We start from the raw sequence: 17,780 nt of genomic DNA, 5'->3' as shown, positions 1-17,780 counted from the left end.
AGATTCTCAGACTTCCAGCTTCCAGACTCTTGGGTTATGTGAACACAAGAAGCCCAGCAGGTTTAGGCTTTTTGTCTACCACCTGGAAAGATTGTATTCATAGGCCCTAGGGGTTGGGATGGGAAACCTAAGGGTTGGTGAATCTGCTTTCCACTTTTGTAAAAAAAAAAAAAACCATGAATGTCTGTCAACTGTTCATGTCTTCAGTTCCTCTCCAGGCCAGGCTTGACTTATGTCCCTCCATTTCTCATGCCTTTGGGGAACCTCACCATACACTGCCCCTGTACTAAGGTGCACCTCACCACCACCTTTTTCTGCCTCCACAAAATGATTGATTGAGGTGCGCTCCGAGTCTCCAGCCTGCCGAGAGCAGAAGCAAGCCTCCTTCTGCGTGCTTCGCAGTGCCCTGCCTTGCCGCTGCTCCGTGGCCCCCGAGCAGCATTCTGTTGCCACCGCCGCCGCCGCCATGAACGGACAGCTCAATGGCTTCCATGAGGCGTTCATTGAGGAGGGGACGTTCCTCTTCACCTCCGAGTCCGTGAGGGAAGGTCACCCAGATAAGATCTATGACCAGATCAGTGATGCTGTTCTTGATGCACACCTTCAGCAGGACCCCGACTCCAAAGTGGCTTGTGAAACTGTTGCTAAAACTGGAATGATCCTTCTTGCTGGGGAAATTACATCCAGAGCTGCCATTGATTACCAGAAAGTAGTTCGTGAAGCCATTAAGCACATTGGATATGATGATTCTTCCAAAGGGTTTGACTACAAGACTTGTAATGTGTTGGTTGCCTTGGAACAACAGTCACCAGATATTGCCCAAGGTGTTCATCTTGACCGGAATGAGGAAGACATTGGTGCAGGAGACCAGGGTTTGATGTTCGGGTATGCCACTGATGAAACTGAAGAGTGTATGCCTTTAACCATTGTCTTAGCACACAAGCTAAACGCCAAACTGGCAGAACTATGCCGCAATGGCACATTGCCTTGGTTACACCCAGATTCTAAAACTCAAGTGACTGTGCAGTATACGCAAGATCGAGGTGCTGTGCTTCCTATCAGAGTCCATACAATTGTTATATCTGTGCAACATGATGAAGAAGTTTGTCTTGATGAGATGAGGGATGCCCTAAAGGAGAAAGTGATCAAAGCTGTTGTACCTGCAAAATACCTTGACAAGGATACCATTTACCACCTACAGCCAAGTGGCAGATTTGTTATTGGTGGGCCTCAGGGTGATGCTGGTTTGACTGGCCGAAAAATCATTGTGGATACTTATGGCGGTTGGGGAGCTCATGGAGGAGGGGCCTTTTCAGGAAAGGATTATACCAAAGTGGACCACTCAGCTGCTTATGCTGCTCGTTGGGTAGCAAAATCCCTTGTTAAAGGAGGTCTGTGCAGGAGGGTTTTTGTTCAGGTCTCTTATGCTATTGGAGTGTCTCATCCATTGTCGATCTCCATTTTCCATTATGGCACTTCTCAGAAGAGTGAGAGAGAGCTACTAGAAATTGTAAAGAAGAATTTTGATCTTCGCCCTGGGGTCATTGTCAGGGATCTGGATCTGAAGAAGCCAATTTATCAGAGGACTGCAGCCTATGGCCACTTTGGTAGGGACAGCTTCCCATGGGAAGTGCCTAAAAAGCTTAAATACTGAAAGTGTTAGCCTTTTTTCCCTAGACTTGTTGGCGTAGGCTACAGAGAAGCCTTCAAGCTCTGAGGGAAAGGGCCCTACTTCCTAAAATTTTCTGTCCTCTTTCAGCTCCTGATCAGTTGCAGTCACTAATCAATGACATGAATTTTAGCTTTTGTGGAGAATGTAAGTTGGGCTTGCTATTCTGTCCCTAGGTGGTTTGTTCATCATTATAATGGATATAGTGAGCACAGGTGATCCATGTAACTGTCTAGAAACAAACACTGTAGTGGATAATGCTTTGAAATCGAACCTTTGTGCCCTGTCACCTATCTCCAAAGTCCTAATTGCAATTACTTTCCCACCAGATGCTGAAAATGTCCTTGTAATGTGCACGTAAAGTACTTGTGGTTTGACTATAGACGTTGGCAATGCCATAGCCCTGTCGGCATGAATTTGTAACGTCTTGAGCTCTATTTATTGAATGTGAAGCCCCTTCCCTTATCCTCCCTGTAACTCGGTCATTTCTAATTATGTAGTTCTGTGTCAGGGAGTGTTCCCTATCCAGTCAATCTCGCATGAAACGCAAGTTTCAGTTGGAGCTCTAGCCTGACTTTAAAAAAAGGCAGTTACAACTAAACCGTCTCCCTGGTGCTTATGCTATTAATTGCCACCTCTTAAACAGCACCAAATCAAAATCTCTCCACTTTTCAGCTGTCTTTGGAGGACGTACGTAATAAGGTTTTATTTAGTAAACCAATCCTGTGCATGGTTTCAGCACTAGCCAAACCTCACCAACTTGTAGTCTAGAAAACCAGGCACTTGGCACCCTGTGATGTCATACAGAGAAGTCACGGGGCAGTACCTGAGGGTCTGTAGGTTGCACACTTTGGTACCAGGTAACTTTTTTCTTTATAAGAAAGACAGTACTCCACACTGCACAATAGCTCCTCCCAGGGTTTTAACTCTGTTTTATTTTCAAAACCAGGTCCAATGAGCTTTCTGAACAGCTGGTGTGGCTACAGAGACACCAGCTTCCTTTAGAGAGCAGTGCTTTTGGCGGGGAGGAGGAAAGCCCTTCATACTTGAACATTTTCTAATTGCTTATTTATTGTATTCTGGGGTATGGCGTAAGTACAGAGAAGCCATCACCTCAGATGGTAGCTTTTAAAAGTTTTTTTTTTTTTCCTCAACACCATGATTCCTTTAACATGTGTCCAGCATTCCCAGGTAGGCCAAGGTGTCCTACAGAAAAACCTTGGGTTAGACCTATAGGGGGTCTGGCTGGTGTTAACAGAAGGGAGGGCAGAGCTGGCATGGCTGGACATGGAGAAAGCTGACTTGGCTGGTGTGGTACAGAGAAGCCAGCTTGTTTACATGCTTATTCCATGACTGCTTGCCCTAAGCAAGAAAGTGCCTTTCAGGATCTATTTTTGGAGGTTTATTACGTATGTCTGGTTCTCAATTCCAACAGTTTAATGAAGATCTAAATAAAATGCTAGGTTCTACCCCCCCCCAAAAAAAATGATTGATTGAGTTCCATGTGCTAGGAGTCCCCATGACCTTGCTCCAGACTCAGTGTTCCCATGATCTCTTCAGTCTCTGTGATAGGGCCTGTCAAAGGGAACTTGCTGTCTGCACATGCTACTCTCACAGACTGAGCGTCTAGGCAGGGACAAGGCCTTATCTTCCTAACAGGATGCATGACCTTGATATTACTTTCAGTTAGAGAGGAAAAACAACAACCAAAAACAAAGACGCAAGGGGCTCTGTGGTTTTGATAGTCACCAGTGAATAGTTTTCATCTGAGCCCTAAAGGAAAGTGTGGGATGAGCAAAGACACTTTATTGTTCCTTGATGGTGGCCATTGTCTTAGTCCAGTTCGTTGTTGAAATGCCACGGCTCGAGGGATGTATGCTCCAGGAACTCCTTTCTCGTAACTCTGGAGGCTGAATGTCTGAGGCTGAGTACCAGGAGACGGGCTGTCTGGTTAAAGTCCACTCTCTAGTTCTAAGACAGTGTCTTCTCTCTGTGCCCTCACATTGTTCGAGGGAGGGGTGACAAGCTCATCAAGTTCCTCCTTCATACAAGAAGTGTTAGTCCAATGACGACAGCTCCTTCCTCATGAGCTCATCGGCCCCTATGCTAATCACCTCTCCATTACTATAGCAACTGAGATTTCGATCATCTTAGTAGAAGAAAGGTTTATTTGGCTCAGTTTCAGGGGTGTCATGGGTCCCTTGGTCCCAGTGCTCTTGGGGTTTTCAGTGAGGTGGCACATCATGGTGGGAAGCACATGGTGGAAGACGCTGTTTACTTGGTGATGGCTCAGAAACAAAGACAGAAGAAGAAGCAGGGTCCCAATTCCCCAGATGATCTGATTTTTCCTTCCTATGCCTCACCTCCAAAAGGGCACCTCCTAATAATACCCCATGGGTCTCTGGAGAATACCAGTTCCAAACTGTAGAGGGCCCAAGAGGCTCCCCTTCCTCACATTGTTGCCTTTTGGGTGATGGCTTCCATGTAGGCATTTTCAGGCGATGAAACCATTCCCACCACAGGCAACCATCAACAGAACTTCTGATGACACTGCAGTTATTGTAAGACTCCAGTAAGTGGACACAGCTCCTTTTGCCGCACATATGTGTAGAGCAGTTGTAGAGAAGTTAATATACACAAGAGAATTGGTTCAAAATGGTAAAGCAGTGTCTAACCAGGATTCAATGTTGATCTTTCTTATTTTGCCTGTTTTCAATAACTAGAAACGACAGTGTTCTTGGCAAAGCACTGCTGTTAGTTCAAAGCATCAGCTGGACTTGGCTTGGCCCAGAATGGCTTTTGGTGGGAGAATGAGGATGAACAATGTTTGACTCAACCATGTGTCTTCCTGAGCTTTTAGAAACAGCTCCCCCTGTTTCTAAAAGTAGGATCCATTTTTCCCTTAAGTACAGAGGCCTCCCCTCAGGACAAATAGCACAGACATTGAGAGACACTTAGCATTCTTCAGATGAATGCATGAGCTTTGACTCCAGCAAGACTGGGGTATTATTTTGAAAGAAAAACATTACAGGAAAAACTACTTCACTTCTAAGTATTTTTCATGTTATTTCCAGATTCCTACACACAGCTTCTTGGAGAGGATGATATGCTCCATTTTGTCCAACACTTCTGAGGATGAAGCTGAGAACAAAGGTTACCGGGCAGACTGTCATCCCAAGTGGTCAGGAGTCAAGAACTATATCACCCATGCAGTCAGCTGGCTGAAACTCTACGGACAGGTGCTGTTGTGAGCCTGGATGCTCTGTGTGCACCAGGTCTTCCCCCCTCATGTCATTCATTATGTGATTCCATGACTTTTCCTGGGAAAGACCTTAGGACCTCTACATCTGGTCATTGTGACCTACTCTCACATGATCCAACAGCCTTAACTCATCAAACTCACAGCCCTGAGCCACCAAAAGCATGTGTCCTAGGCACACATACACACTTGTTAGCTAAGAGAGCTCTAGATCCATGCCGTATTGCTGGCATGTGAGATTCCTTGTGCCACTTTAAATGTCATGCAAGCATTAGTTTTGCCTCATGTCTTATTTTTTTCCTTGAAAAGGGCAAAAACAATGACTGTGATTTAAAGGCACATCAGCTGTCTCCAGAGACATAAGAGGAGAAGTGTGTGTTGGGGGCTATGTCAGAGATGCTGGTGAATAGCAGAATACCCTGATCAATAGAAAGTTGGTAGCCTCCAGAGCTCACAGTGGCCCTGGCCTGCTCACAGCTCTGTTCCTTGAGATACATAGGCACTAGCAGGCCACACTCCCACCATAGCACCACCCACTCTTTGTCAAATAGCATATTCACGTGCATCCTTTTTGCCTTGGAAAACTCACCCCGATAAAATCTTTTCCCCTTCCAAACACACATGACTGATAAAGGGAAGACTATCAAGTAGTAGGTTAAAAAAATCTTCAGAAAAATATGCATGACTTGTTAGAATATGTTCACTTTGTTAGAGAGTAACTTCTCTATCACTAAAGTGGCCAAGAGATAGTGCTGAAGGGTTAATTAAAGCCATTAAAGGGTTAATCTGGGCTGCTAGTCAAGTCTTCATCAGTCTACCTGCCTTTCCTTCATGCATATACTCATTGTCTGATCTGGGCATGAGACACTTGTGCAACATGATGGCTAGCTGCCTGTAGTATCTGTCCCCAGATCTGCCACAAAGTGGCACTCAGAGAGTGATGACTAATGACAGAATATATTTTAAAACTTTTAATTTCATTCAAACCATCCTCAATGTGCTAGTTCAGTTTTCAAGTTAGATCTTTTTAAATGAAATGCATAGTTTTCCCTTCTTTTCTTTTCTTGTTGCTCTTGGAGGAATGAGAAAAAGAATAAGGGGAATAATAAATAAGCTATGTGTCTCTTGTTGACATTTATAATCTTTAATTTTTGAGTAGACATGAAATCATAATGCAATTATAATAGATATTTTAATTGATCAGAAATTAAAAAATCTTGTCCTTTCTAATGGTCTGTTACTGTTTCTTAAGCACAGTACTTCTAATAGGATTGATAATCTACTTTTGTTTCTAAATTTGCAGGTGTTTGACCAGTGGCAGCAGGGTCGTCTGCTGCAGAACCTGTTTGCAGGTGTCAGCCACAGTCTGGCAGCCCTTAGGGAACAGTTTAAAGAGGGAAGTGAACCACAGAAGGTGGTGGAAGTCCTGCACACTGCCCTAATCATCCTGAGTGACAGCCTGGCAGCGGATGGCCCTGGAGACAGCCATCTGCTTCCACAGATGTAAGGCATCTGTATGTCTTTTGTCATTGAGTAGGCTTGATCATGCTGACATTGTAGGAATGTGCAATGATGCTGTTAGAAACAAATCCTGTAAAACCATAGCTAGATGTGGATTCTAAGGTAGTACATGGAAACCCGAGACTTTTTATTATGGATCACCCCAGGAGACCTATGCAGTCATCTGGACATGGATGTGAATATGTAAAGCGGTCTAAAGTGCTGCCTGGTTGTGGTAGCACACACCTCTCATCCTAGCACTCAGGGGTGTGAGCTCTTTTGAGCTTAGGAGTTCATCTCAGCCTTGGTGACAGTAGTCCTTTCTAAAAAAAAATAACCAACCAAATCAAACCAAATCCAACCAAACAAAGAAAGTAGTCTTACAAGAGTATAATCACATTGGAGAAGGTGTCAGCTTCCTGAATTTCAGGTGGATGTCTTTGCCTAAAATGAACACATGCACATTAGACCTGTTTTCCCATGAGGTGCATCCTGTATTCCTAGTTAAGGATTGTACGGAACTGAAATATTCACACAGGCTCAGTCATACCTGAGCAGTGGAAAAGGTGGAACTTGGATTTTTTCATTTTTAATATAACCAAGATTAATTTACCCAAATAGTCGCTTCTCTTATAAGACTGGGTATTTTGTCTTAGTGTGTTTCTTTAGGTGCTGTGGATCTACAGGATAAAACCAACCTGGATGGGAACAAAGAAGTTGGCTGTTGTTGTTGTTGTTGGGGGGAGGGGTAACTAATATATACACAAGGCTGAAACATGGGAAAGCACAAGTCCCAGCCTTCTGGAATGTGCATTAAGGTTTTATACAGTGGCAATGTCTTCAGCGTTTTAAACAGTAGGGGGGCTGAGCAGGGTATTTGCTAGGTAGGAATTCTGATCAGTGCTAGACAAAAATAAACAGTTTCTGGGTCATCTTGGAGGAGGACTTACTGTACAAAAGGTCTACAGAAGTTAACATTGTTTTAAAGATCAGCTTGCATGGGCATGTGTGGGACCAGGCCATAACTACAACCCTGTTTGCTAGTTCAACCACAGATGTACTTGTGTCTGAGATGTACTTAGTGATGGCTTCACAACTCAGTTTTCTGTTCCAGGGCCAATGCACTCCACTTTGTGTGAGTGTTTTATATATATATATAAACATGTATATATATATATATATATATATGAACATGTATATATATATGAACATGTATATATGTATATATATATGTGTGTGTATGTTGATGTACATATGGGTTGTATGCATATGTATGTGATATATGTGTTTGTGTGTTGTATATGTATGATATGTATATATATATATGTGTTTGTGTGATATGTATAGTTGTATATGTATGGTGTATGCATTTGTATCTTTGTGTATGTGTATGTATCTCTGTGTAGTAGATGCATGTGTGTGTACATATATATATATATATAGTGTGTGGTGGTGGTGGTAGTGTGTGTGTGTGTGTGTGTGTGTGTGTGTGTGTGTGTGTGTAGCAGTTTGTACTAATGTGAATCCTATGATCCTCTGGAATTAATGCTTTCCTCAGAAGAAAACAGATTCCTTATTGTCTCCAAAAAGTTTGTTTAAACCACAATATTTTGTTCAAATACAGAGATTCTGGATCTGTGGAATGCAAATGGTACCACAGTATCATAAGTATATGAGGATATATTATTGTTATGATTGCGTAGTGAAGACTAACTCTAAATTTCTTAAGCTCTCTCATATTTTCTAGAGTCCACTTAGGATGTAAGTTTTTCTATTGAGGGTCTTGTCTCCTGACTGGGGAGATGCCCTGGGCCATGGGGTCTTGGGACTGTGGGTAGCAGTGGCACAAAGGAGGTAGAAAGATGGATACTGCAAACATAGCCTTTAGCATGGCCATTGTTTGGCCTAAGTTAGATACTGATCCTCCTTTTGCTGCAAGAAGCCCATGCTCTTGCCAGATAGCAGTGTGGGACATGAGGATGTGAAAAGCATATTTGGAGTCTGTGTAAACATTTAGGGATTGTTCCTGTGCTAATTGGGAGGCACGGGTGACAGCTATTAGTTCAGCCTGTTGGTTAGTAGTATGGGCAGATAGTGCCTGTGCTTCAACAACCCCAGTATCTGACACAGGTATGGGCTGTGTCTGAATCACTGTGGCAAGACAGTCCAGGTCAACTGCATGGACAGGTGAGTGTCTGAGTCATTCCAGGTGAAAACGAAGATATTTTGAGACTGAGGGCTGAGAGGAATAGAGAAGAAAGCGTCCTTGAGATCCAGAACTGAGAAGTGAGAGGTTCCTGAAGGGATAGTGGAGAGGAGTGTAAAAGGATTGGGGACCACAGAATAGAGTGGGACCACTGCAGAGTTAATGAGCAGTAGGTTCCATTAGACTTCTTAACTGCAAGTATGGGGGTGTTAAAAGGAAAAAAGGTTGGGCAAAATAGCTTTTTTCTTAGAAGGTCAAAGATGATAGGTTTAAGCCCCCTGAGGCTCTGGAATGAGAGAGGGTTCTGAGCTTGGGTGATATACTGGGTAGGGTCCTGTAGCTGGATAACAATGGGGGATTGGTGCCTAGCAATAGAAGGGTTTTGGGTGTCCCAGACTTGGGAGTCCAACTGAGAGGCTGGCAAAGGAAATGACATGCTAGAGCTAGTGGGGTGGGTGGCTACAAGGAGGAAAAGAGGAGCTCTGGTGAGTCTGGGGTCAGGCAAGTGGGGGAAGCAAATGAAATGGAAGCTCCTACCTTGGCTAAAAAATCTCTTCCTGTTAGGAGCACAGGGAAAGTTGGCATGACCAAAAATACCCCTGAAAATACAATTAAGTGGTGGGGTCTGATGAGATAAGTAAAGCTGTCTCCCTACCCTGACAATAGGGAGATGAGAAGGAGATATGGGTCCCCAAAGCTTCTTCAGAACAGAGTAAGTGCCCCAGTATCCATGAGGAAGGAAACTGATTGTCCCGATATTGTAATGGTTACCAGAGGCTCCCTGTGAGAGAGGACAGTTGTTAGGTCAGAGCCTGGGCACCTTCAATCATTCATGGCCAAGACTAGAAGTTCGGTTGTCCATGGCCAAACCTAGAAGGTCGGCTGGAGGGTGATCTGCATTTGATATTCCCATGCCATGAGATGTATGGGGGCAGTCAACTGATCAATGGCCCTCTTGGTGACACTTTGGACACAGATCAGGAGGCCCATATGGGGCAGGGTAAATACAGTGACCTTCTTGACTGCATTTAAAAGAAGTCCCTTGGGCAGTCACTGCAGCTGGTTGGATGGCCTTGACCAGCATTTGGTATTTCTGTTTATGGGCTTTCTTATCTCTCCCATGGTACACCTTAAAAGCCAGTGCTAAGGCTTCTGCCTGTGGGGTCAGGGGTCCTCTCTCTAGATGCTCAAGCTTGGACCTAATGTCAGGGAAGCTCTGCAAAAAGAAATGGGTCATAAGGAGCTGTCTGCCCTCTGGGCTCTCAGGATCTAGATTAGTATACTGTGAGAGGGCCTTTGTAAGTCAAACTTGATACTGATTTTCTTGTCTGTCCTGAACTATGTCTTGAAGCTTTTCATAGTTTATTGGTTTGAGGGCAGCCTTACAAAGACCTGCTAGGAGGCAGGTCATAAACTGATCCCTAGCTAGAGAGCCACCTGAGTTGTTATAACCCCACCGTGGATCCAGATTGGGAACTGCCTCAGCTCTGGGAGGATGTGCTGCATTAGTCTTGCATGTATCCTAGCCAGTTCCCAAACTCATCTGTGCTCCTCAGGAAGTAGGTTGTTAGTTAGGATCATGTATATATCATGAAAGGTGAGATTATAGGATTGGGTGATATACTGGAATTCTTTAATAAAAGTGTTAGAATTAGATGTATAGGAACCCATTTTTTTTTCTATCTGAGACAGTTCTGCTAATGACAAAGGGACATGTACCTTAACTAGTCCATCCACCCTGGCTACCTCTCCCAAAGGGAGGACGGTCTCTGGGTTGGTTTGACTAGGGTGGGGTTCCTTAGCAGCTTGAGGACGCATGACAGGAGGAGTAAAGGTGGGAGCCAGAGTCTGGCGGTTGGAGTGGCCTGGTAGCAGAGAGGAGGAAGGGGCTGGAGGAGCCGAAGGAACAGTCACTGGAGGAGCCGAAGGAGCGAGAGGTCGGAAAGGCAGTGGTTCATTAGCAGGGTCTAAAATAGTAGTGAGAGGTTCCTCTGGTTCGGGTTGCATAGCTAGGAACATGTAGGCTGGTGAATACAAATCAAAGAGAGGGTTTGGAGCTGAGACAGAAGAAAGCTTGGCTATAAGGTAACTCTTTCCATTTGCCCATTCGCTGACAGAAGTTAGATGACTCCCGTAAAATATTGGGGTCCAAGGAGTCATTAGATGGCCATTTTTATTGTTATCTAAAGGATATTTAGACCATTTTTTAGTGCAGAGGCGGATACGCTTAAAAGTCTGTAAGTAAGGCATTAAGCTGAGAGGTTTGAAGGTTTCTAAAAGGCATCCCAGAGGAGAAGTGGGGCTTATGGGATTGGAGGCCTTATTCCCCATGGCTGCGGCAGAGAGAAAAAAGAAATAAACGAGATCCAATGCTATAATATCTCAGGCATCCCAGAGTTAATTAAGCAAGGATCAATTAAGCAATGGCACAAGTCACTCAGTGTTCTGTCAAACAAAGAGTGAGCGCCGGGGTGGTAACCCGAAGGACGAGAGTCCAAGAGACGAGAGACCAACGAAAATGAGGCTTCAGACCACAGTCGTGGGGTATGGCGGTGTGTGTGTGTGTGTGTGTGTGTGTGTGTGTGTGTGTGTGTATGTGTGTGTGTGAGATAGTCAGCAATGGGGGCTGACCGTAGCTGATAGACCGTGGATGGGGGTACTCCCACTTTCAAGGACATCAGAGGGACACCAGATGGACGATCAATGGTCCTTCCCACGGGTCCAGGGAAGTGTTTACACTGACTGGTAAAGGGAAACGCACCAATCAAAGTAGCTGTTGTGCGGATTGATCTGGCGGCCAGGCAGGTGGAAGGGTAGTTGTAGATGAACCAACCTCGGTTCAGGATCCTGGTACAGGTGTGCCAGGAGAGCCTGTTTTGTCACGGCACCAGTGTTATTTATTTACTGACTTTATTTACCAGGCGCAAGAAAACACGAGGTACAACAGAACCCACTATAAGGGTTTTTATTAGGGAAGGGAAAGGGTAGATGTGAGTAGGCCTACCTGAGAGAAACATGTGGAGACAGAGTGGGGAGCAGGTGGAGCCTGCTTTTGTAGGTCACCTTGCGCATGCACATATGGGCTTACATAGCTATGCCATGCATACGCATAAATTATGTGACCATCCTGCACACGGATTACGTAGGACACAAGGCCCTGGAGTGACTAAGCATTTTGTCTGACTGCTGACTGCGCGTGTGGTCATGTGACTCCAGAAGCGGCTAGCAATAATAACACAGGGGTGCCTTGAAAGAGAGAAGGACAAAGGGCAGGGATGTCAGTAGCTTCAGGCACAGGGCACTATATTGTGGTCTTAAAAACTGTCCAGTTGGTTTGTTTGGGAAATCTAAGGGACCAACAGTTACATAATGGGCATCAATAGACAGACTATAGTAAGTCACCTCAGTTATCTTACAGACCCCAAAGGCCTCCCGACACTTCAGCCTGGGGTCTTGACTGTTCTCTGACACACAAGAATGAAATCCAAGCAAGATCCACTTGGTCCTTGGTTCATTCAGATTAGGGAAGCTGAAGGTTTCACTATGTGCTGTCCACCAAGCCACAGCCAACCTTTCTGCGTAGTCAGGTTCAGACCTGGACACCGCCTTTGCTGTCTGCTGCTGAGTGTACAAGGCAATCGGCCCGAGGAATCTGCTTTTCCATTCAGACACCACCAGTGCTACACCTAATGCAGAATTGCCCCTCCCCCTCCCCATGCCTGTCTGGGCAGATCATCACTTGTGCCATTCTGGCCCTTCTGTCAGCTTCCCTGGGGCCTCAGCCATGCTGTCTGGTAATGGCCACCAGACAGTCTTTAAGGCTTTACCTAGTTCCTAAACCAGTGATCTTCTGGAGATGTTGCACTGCCCAGTGCCCTCATCTCTTCACTCTACAGAAAGGTTAGTCTGCTAGCATTGCTAAGCTGCTCTGATGGACAGAAAGGCCCCTATAACAGACAATGGCCCTGCTCAGTGGAGGGTATTCTCACTTCTTCCACTAACATCCAATTCCGTCTCTGCTTCTGTTTCCATCTCCTAAACCTTCCTCCATCTTTCTCCTCTTCACAGACCCACTGATTTTCTTACATGGATGTCAAATGTCCCTTATACAACCTTCAATTCTTCGTAATCCCTTTCATTAATTCTACTGTTTGTGGAGTTATCTCTTCTTCCTCTCCGATCCCTTTTTCTCCTCCTCTTCCTCCTCTTCTTCCTCTTTTCCCTTTTCCTCTTCCCCTACCCTCCTCCTCCCTTTCTCCTCCTCTTCCTCCTTGTGGAGTCCCACCTCAGCGTGGATATGTGTGGTTGAAACTCTGGCCACTTTCTCTCTGGTGTTCTTTCTTACCTGTCATGATTATGACTGACCACTCTTCTGTTTGGTCCCTGTAGCACTCTTGGGTGTTTAGGGACTTTTGCCACTGCTTCTGCTATACCTCATGTCTCTGTTTAAGCTTTGTTTGTTTCTCAGTATATGTACTTGTATTAAATCGAGCAGCCACTTGCTGCCAGGCTTCTGTAAGATTCTCATTCATCCTTGGCAGGAAACTGATTGTCTCTGATCCCAAGTATTGGCTAGGAAATCACACTTGTTTTTTAATCCATTGTCTCCACAGCCAATCTTTCACATCTTCCTCTGAAGTCACTGCAGACTCTCTCTTTCTTGAGATGTTGTCATCTATTCCTGCCAGTTGGGTGGCTGGGCCCTGGGAGCTCTTCATCTGGGCTCTGATGAGTAGCAAAGATTCTGGCAACATGGATTTGTAGGGTATCCCTACGCACTCCAGCAAGCCTGACTTGCCAGACAAACATAGAGCTCTTTGCTTACAGATGTGGTCCTAGAAATCGCTTGTTTGTCAGAGCTTGAAGCAGCCCAGATTCAGATTCCGTACCACATGGTGGGTGGTCTTTTCCACTTGGAGGGGAAAAGAAGACACAGTTGTCTCCCCCTTTCACATTCGTTCCATGAGCCCGTCTGCTTTTTTCTCAGCACCTAGAGTGTCTTAGAAAGTGAGCCATCTCTCCTTGCTTCATCCCTTGGAAGGCTCAGTTTAAGAAGCTAACGTTCAGGCTGGGTAGAGAGAGCTTGGTACATCCAGGGTGATGGACTGGGGATAGTTTCTCCTTCCTGCTGATTCCTTATAGGAGAAACACCACCAGGACCCTCTCCGCAGTGATGGAATCCAACAGTGGCTGTAGAACGGAAGCCACTATTTGTCAAACTTGTACTTTACCCAACACTGGTGAGAGAGATGCTCTGAGGGGGCCAGGTGGAGCAGGTCTGAAAAAGTCCAGATACAGAGAAGCAGTGCAGCTGCACCCAGGTTTCAGGCCAGAGAGTGTCGTGCTTGGGCTCTTAGTAGCCACATCGCTCATCTTTTGTCCCTCATCTGGCCATCCTTTTCCTGGTTGAAGATGCAGTATGCTCCCGTGAAGATGCAGAGAGCCTGGGGTTGGCTGCTTTGCACAGCCCTGCTCCTCACTGTGGCTCTTCACTCTCCCACACCGGTTTCCATTTCAGCTTTTTCTCAGTCTCAGTTCGCAGATTATTTCCTTTTTACTTTTTTAGCTGCATTACTTCCTGCATCCTTTTGAGCCACGCATCATCCTTCCATACAGATTTTAAGACAGAGCATCCGTTGGGCCTCTGCCTCTTCTTGTAGCCCCAGCTCCCCAAGCAGGAAGGCAGAGACAGATGGGTATTGCTGGAGATTCAGTTCTCAGTGGTTTTTCTGCCAGGCTTTCAAGGCAAACATCTTAAAAAGAATTTTCCTTACAGCAGGCCCCGGGTTGAATGCTCTTTCTGCCTAGTTAGCCCGACCCCTCAGGCACTGGAGGTGTCAAGCAGTCTTACAGGTTTTTTTTTTTTCTTCCTTTCATCTTAGAGACTCTTAACTTAGCCTATGTAGGATTCCTTTGACGGGTCTTTCATGCCACTTTTATTCCTTTGATGGGTCAATATTTTGAAAGTCAGATTAATTTTCTGTGCTTCATAATTGTAAGCTTTAAGGCATTAAAAAGTAAGTCTCCCTGAACTGGCCTTGAACTCACAATGAACTTCTGCATTAGCCTGCCAGGTTCTGGGCTGATAGGCATAAACTGTCATTCTCATCAACGCAAATATTTGTAAACGTCAACTGATGCTTCATCCCAATTTTGACCTGCTTCACACATTTCTGGAGGTAAAGAGAGTATTTAATCTGGGCCTGCTTCCTAAAAGAAGCTTCCCAGTGGAGGATTCAACAGCTGACCCCGCAGTTTGTCAGGAACCCTGTTAGATGCTGCAGTGGGCCTTTCAGTCTGTGAGTACACTTCCCTAAGCAGTGGGGCATTTCCCTTGGCTTCATCTTCTGAGCTGGTGCATTTATTTATTTATTTATTTATTTATTTGCCCCCAGATTCCAGAATCTGGGCAAGTTGCAGCGTGTGGTGTCAGACCTGTTCCCGTGGCCAGTTCTGAAGAGATTGCCCCTGCTGGATACTGTTCTCAGGAATGTGGTCGCCCAGGATTTGCGTTTTGTTCAAGGTGAACTAGCTCTGCTTTCATTTGTCACCCACCGACCATGGGCAAGTGAAACAGTTCCTGGAAAGTGGGCGGACTTGTGCCTTCCTGATGTGTTAATGAAGTTTTGAGCTGAGTTTTGTTGGTGTGTCATATATTCTTATTTACTGCTACAGCACCCTCAAGAATATTTCACAGAGAACATGCCAGGCTGCTGTCACAATAAAGGCCGCATGACTGCTGTTGAGCAGAGCCTGCTGTGTGGTCTAGGGCAAGCCATTTCATGGGATGGTTTAACTTTTTCACTGACACCAGCCCTATGGTGCTGGATGGAAATGCACCCAGGACACTGGGCAGAAGGGCATTGGTACCTCTGCTTGCCTGCCCTCTCTGCTGTTCAGAGCCTGCGTGGGTCTAGATCTTTCTAAGAGTGCAGAATGCCCTTTTTTGAACTTCCACTGACTGCCAGGTGTTCCTTCTGCCCTAGTTCAAAGGAAGCAACTTTACACTTTGACCTTCACAGGCCAAATTCTTTTCTCCCTCCTAGGGAAAAGAGAGAAAACAGGGCATTGCTTTAGAAGAAACTGCTCTCAGGACAAAACACTCACACTATTGAGTCTCAGAAAGGATAAAATAACAGTCCGTGTACTGAAATTCATATTTTTGGGATTCACCTTAGTGTCTCATGGTTATGGATAAAAGCCATGATTAAAGAAGCCTAAGTCAAGTGGAAAGTGAGTCATGTTTCTGTCTTGCAGGAGTCCTCAGTTACCTGGAGATGTCAGCAACGGATCTTATACCTGGTGCTCCTGACAGCTGGAGACTAGAAAAGGATGTGTTCTTTTGGGGACTAAAGCAGGTAAAGATTTTTTTTTTTGGTTTTTTTTTGAAACAGGGTTTCCCTGTGTAGCTTTGTGTCTTTCCTGGCTCTTGCTCTGTAGACCAGGCTGACCTCGAATTCACAAAGATCCGCCTGGCTCTGCCTCCCGAGTGCTGGGATTAAAGGTGTGCGCCACCACCGCCCGGCAGGTAAAGATTATATACAAACCCTTTTCACAAAACATTTTAAAAAACCCAAACTATATTTAGCTTTGTCTGCTGTGAGTTTTACGGGCAAAATAAGAAGAATAGACAGGTTTTTGAAGAATTCTGGGCTTCAATTGAACATGATTACTGTTTCTATCTGTAGTTCTTGATTCCATGGGGAGCATCAGTGAGCATTCCTAAATGTTCCCTCTTTCCATCCTCATTAATTTTTCAGCTGTTGACAAAGAATGCTTCTACCACTTGCTTGAATGGACACTTGTCCCAGGAGGCAGCCCTCCCCACTGGGAACGCCAGCATCTGGAGGAGTCTCTGGGGAGTGCTATGCCACATTCCCTCCTTCAATGAGACCAGTGTTTTAAAGGAGATGCTTCTCGCAGTGAAGGATGCTGTAAGTACCCACCATTAGATCTCTCCAACAGAGCACCAACTGGGCTCCTGTTAAAGGTTAAGTTACCCACCATGCTAATATTGACCCTGGGATTTGAACTTGCTAAGTATTGACATCACTGAAAGGGTACTGCTACCCAAGTGGGGGCTGCTCATCAGTTCTATCCCTCCTGACTACTTGGGTATGATGGTGCACACTCCCTGCCACAACCTACCTGGCAATCGCAGAGCACTGCAAACTTTCAGAAACACACATCTGCCCTGCAGGTTGCCTGGTCCCTTGCCCACTCTGTTTCTAGTTGCATATAGTAAGAAAAGTGCAGAGCGAACGTCAGCAGTCTGTAATTGTACAGCATCTTGTAGCTATGGCTTTAGTGATGAGAGAATTCAAAAGCTACCCTCTTCTCCTGTCACTTCCTAGGATCTAGGCAACCATGCTGAACATTCATACAGACTATGGAATGCTTAGGAAGATGATTATGTCAACTTTAGCACATGCTTTCTTACCACGAACTAAAATGCATATTCTTAGGTTTATCATTTTGCTCCTGTCACAAATCCCTGTCCCTTAAAAAATTCTTCCTTATATGCATTAGAATATGAAATGAGTGAAATGATGAAACGAATAAAATAGAAATGATGCCGGAGCAAAATGAAAGAGTAAATAAGAGTGTGTGCATGGTCAAGCCACTCACTGTCTCCTTGGCATCTTTAACACATGCCAAGGGATGTGCATCACAATCATGAAGATCTTCTCTGGCTTGAGCAGGGCAGATAACATGAGTGCAAAGCAGCTGAGCATCTGGAAGTTTCCCCAAAGAAGTTTATGAGTTTTAATTGTGGAGGAAAACTAGGAAGCTAATAAAAGTCATAGAGGATGCTAGTTAGACAGAAAGTTAGTCTGAAGTTATGCAGGCACTGGAAAAGCCCATGTGGATCTGGGACTGACTCAGAGGGATCTGCAGGTGGCAGACATGTTTCTTCAGCTGTATGAGAAAGCCTTTCAGCTGGAAGTTAGGTGATCTGTCTTACCAAACCATTCCAAAGCTCAGTGATTGAAAACAAAACACATTCTATGACCTCTCATGATTCTGGGGGCTGAAGGGGGCTCAGTCAGATGGAGTTCTCATAGGATAACAGATGTTCAGCTGTGATTTTGTGGTCATAGGGGCTGGGGTTGGGAAGCTTAGCTAGACACCAAAGTTGTGGGGTT

The 17,780-nt window shown here is 45.1% G+C and overlaps 1 protein-coding gene across 1 annotated transcript in view; it reads left to right on the top strand.

The window, feature by feature from the left end:
• The window catches only part of Abca13 (ATP binding cassette subfamily A member 13), a 422,866-nt gene that overhangs the window by 60,840 nt on the left and 344,246 nt on the right, over positions 1 to 17,780 (top strand). The window contains exons 9-13 of the mRNA XM_059275000.1: positions 4,744 to 4,908; positions 6,232 to 6,431; positions 15,030 to 15,157; positions 15,892 to 15,992; positions 16,395 to 16,568. Of these exons, the coding sequence (XP_059130983.1) occupies positions 4,744 to 4,908; positions 6,232 to 6,431; positions 15,030 to 15,157; positions 15,892 to 15,992; positions 16,395 to 16,568 (768 nt within the window). The remainder of the gene's footprint in view (positions 1 to 4,743; positions 4,909 to 6,231; positions 6,432 to 15,029; positions 15,158 to 15,891; positions 15,993 to 16,394; positions 16,569 to 17,780) is intronic.

Source organism: Peromyscus eremicus, chromosome 10 (genome assembly GCF_949786415.1).
Source record: "Peromyscus eremicus chromosome 10, PerEre_H2_v1, whole genome shotgun sequence".
NCBI classification, from domain to species: domain Eukaryota; kingdom Metazoa; phylum Chordata; class Mammalia; order Rodentia; family Cricetidae; genus Peromyscus; species Peromyscus eremicus.
This window is presented reverse-complemented; position numbering and strand designations above follow the sequence as displayed.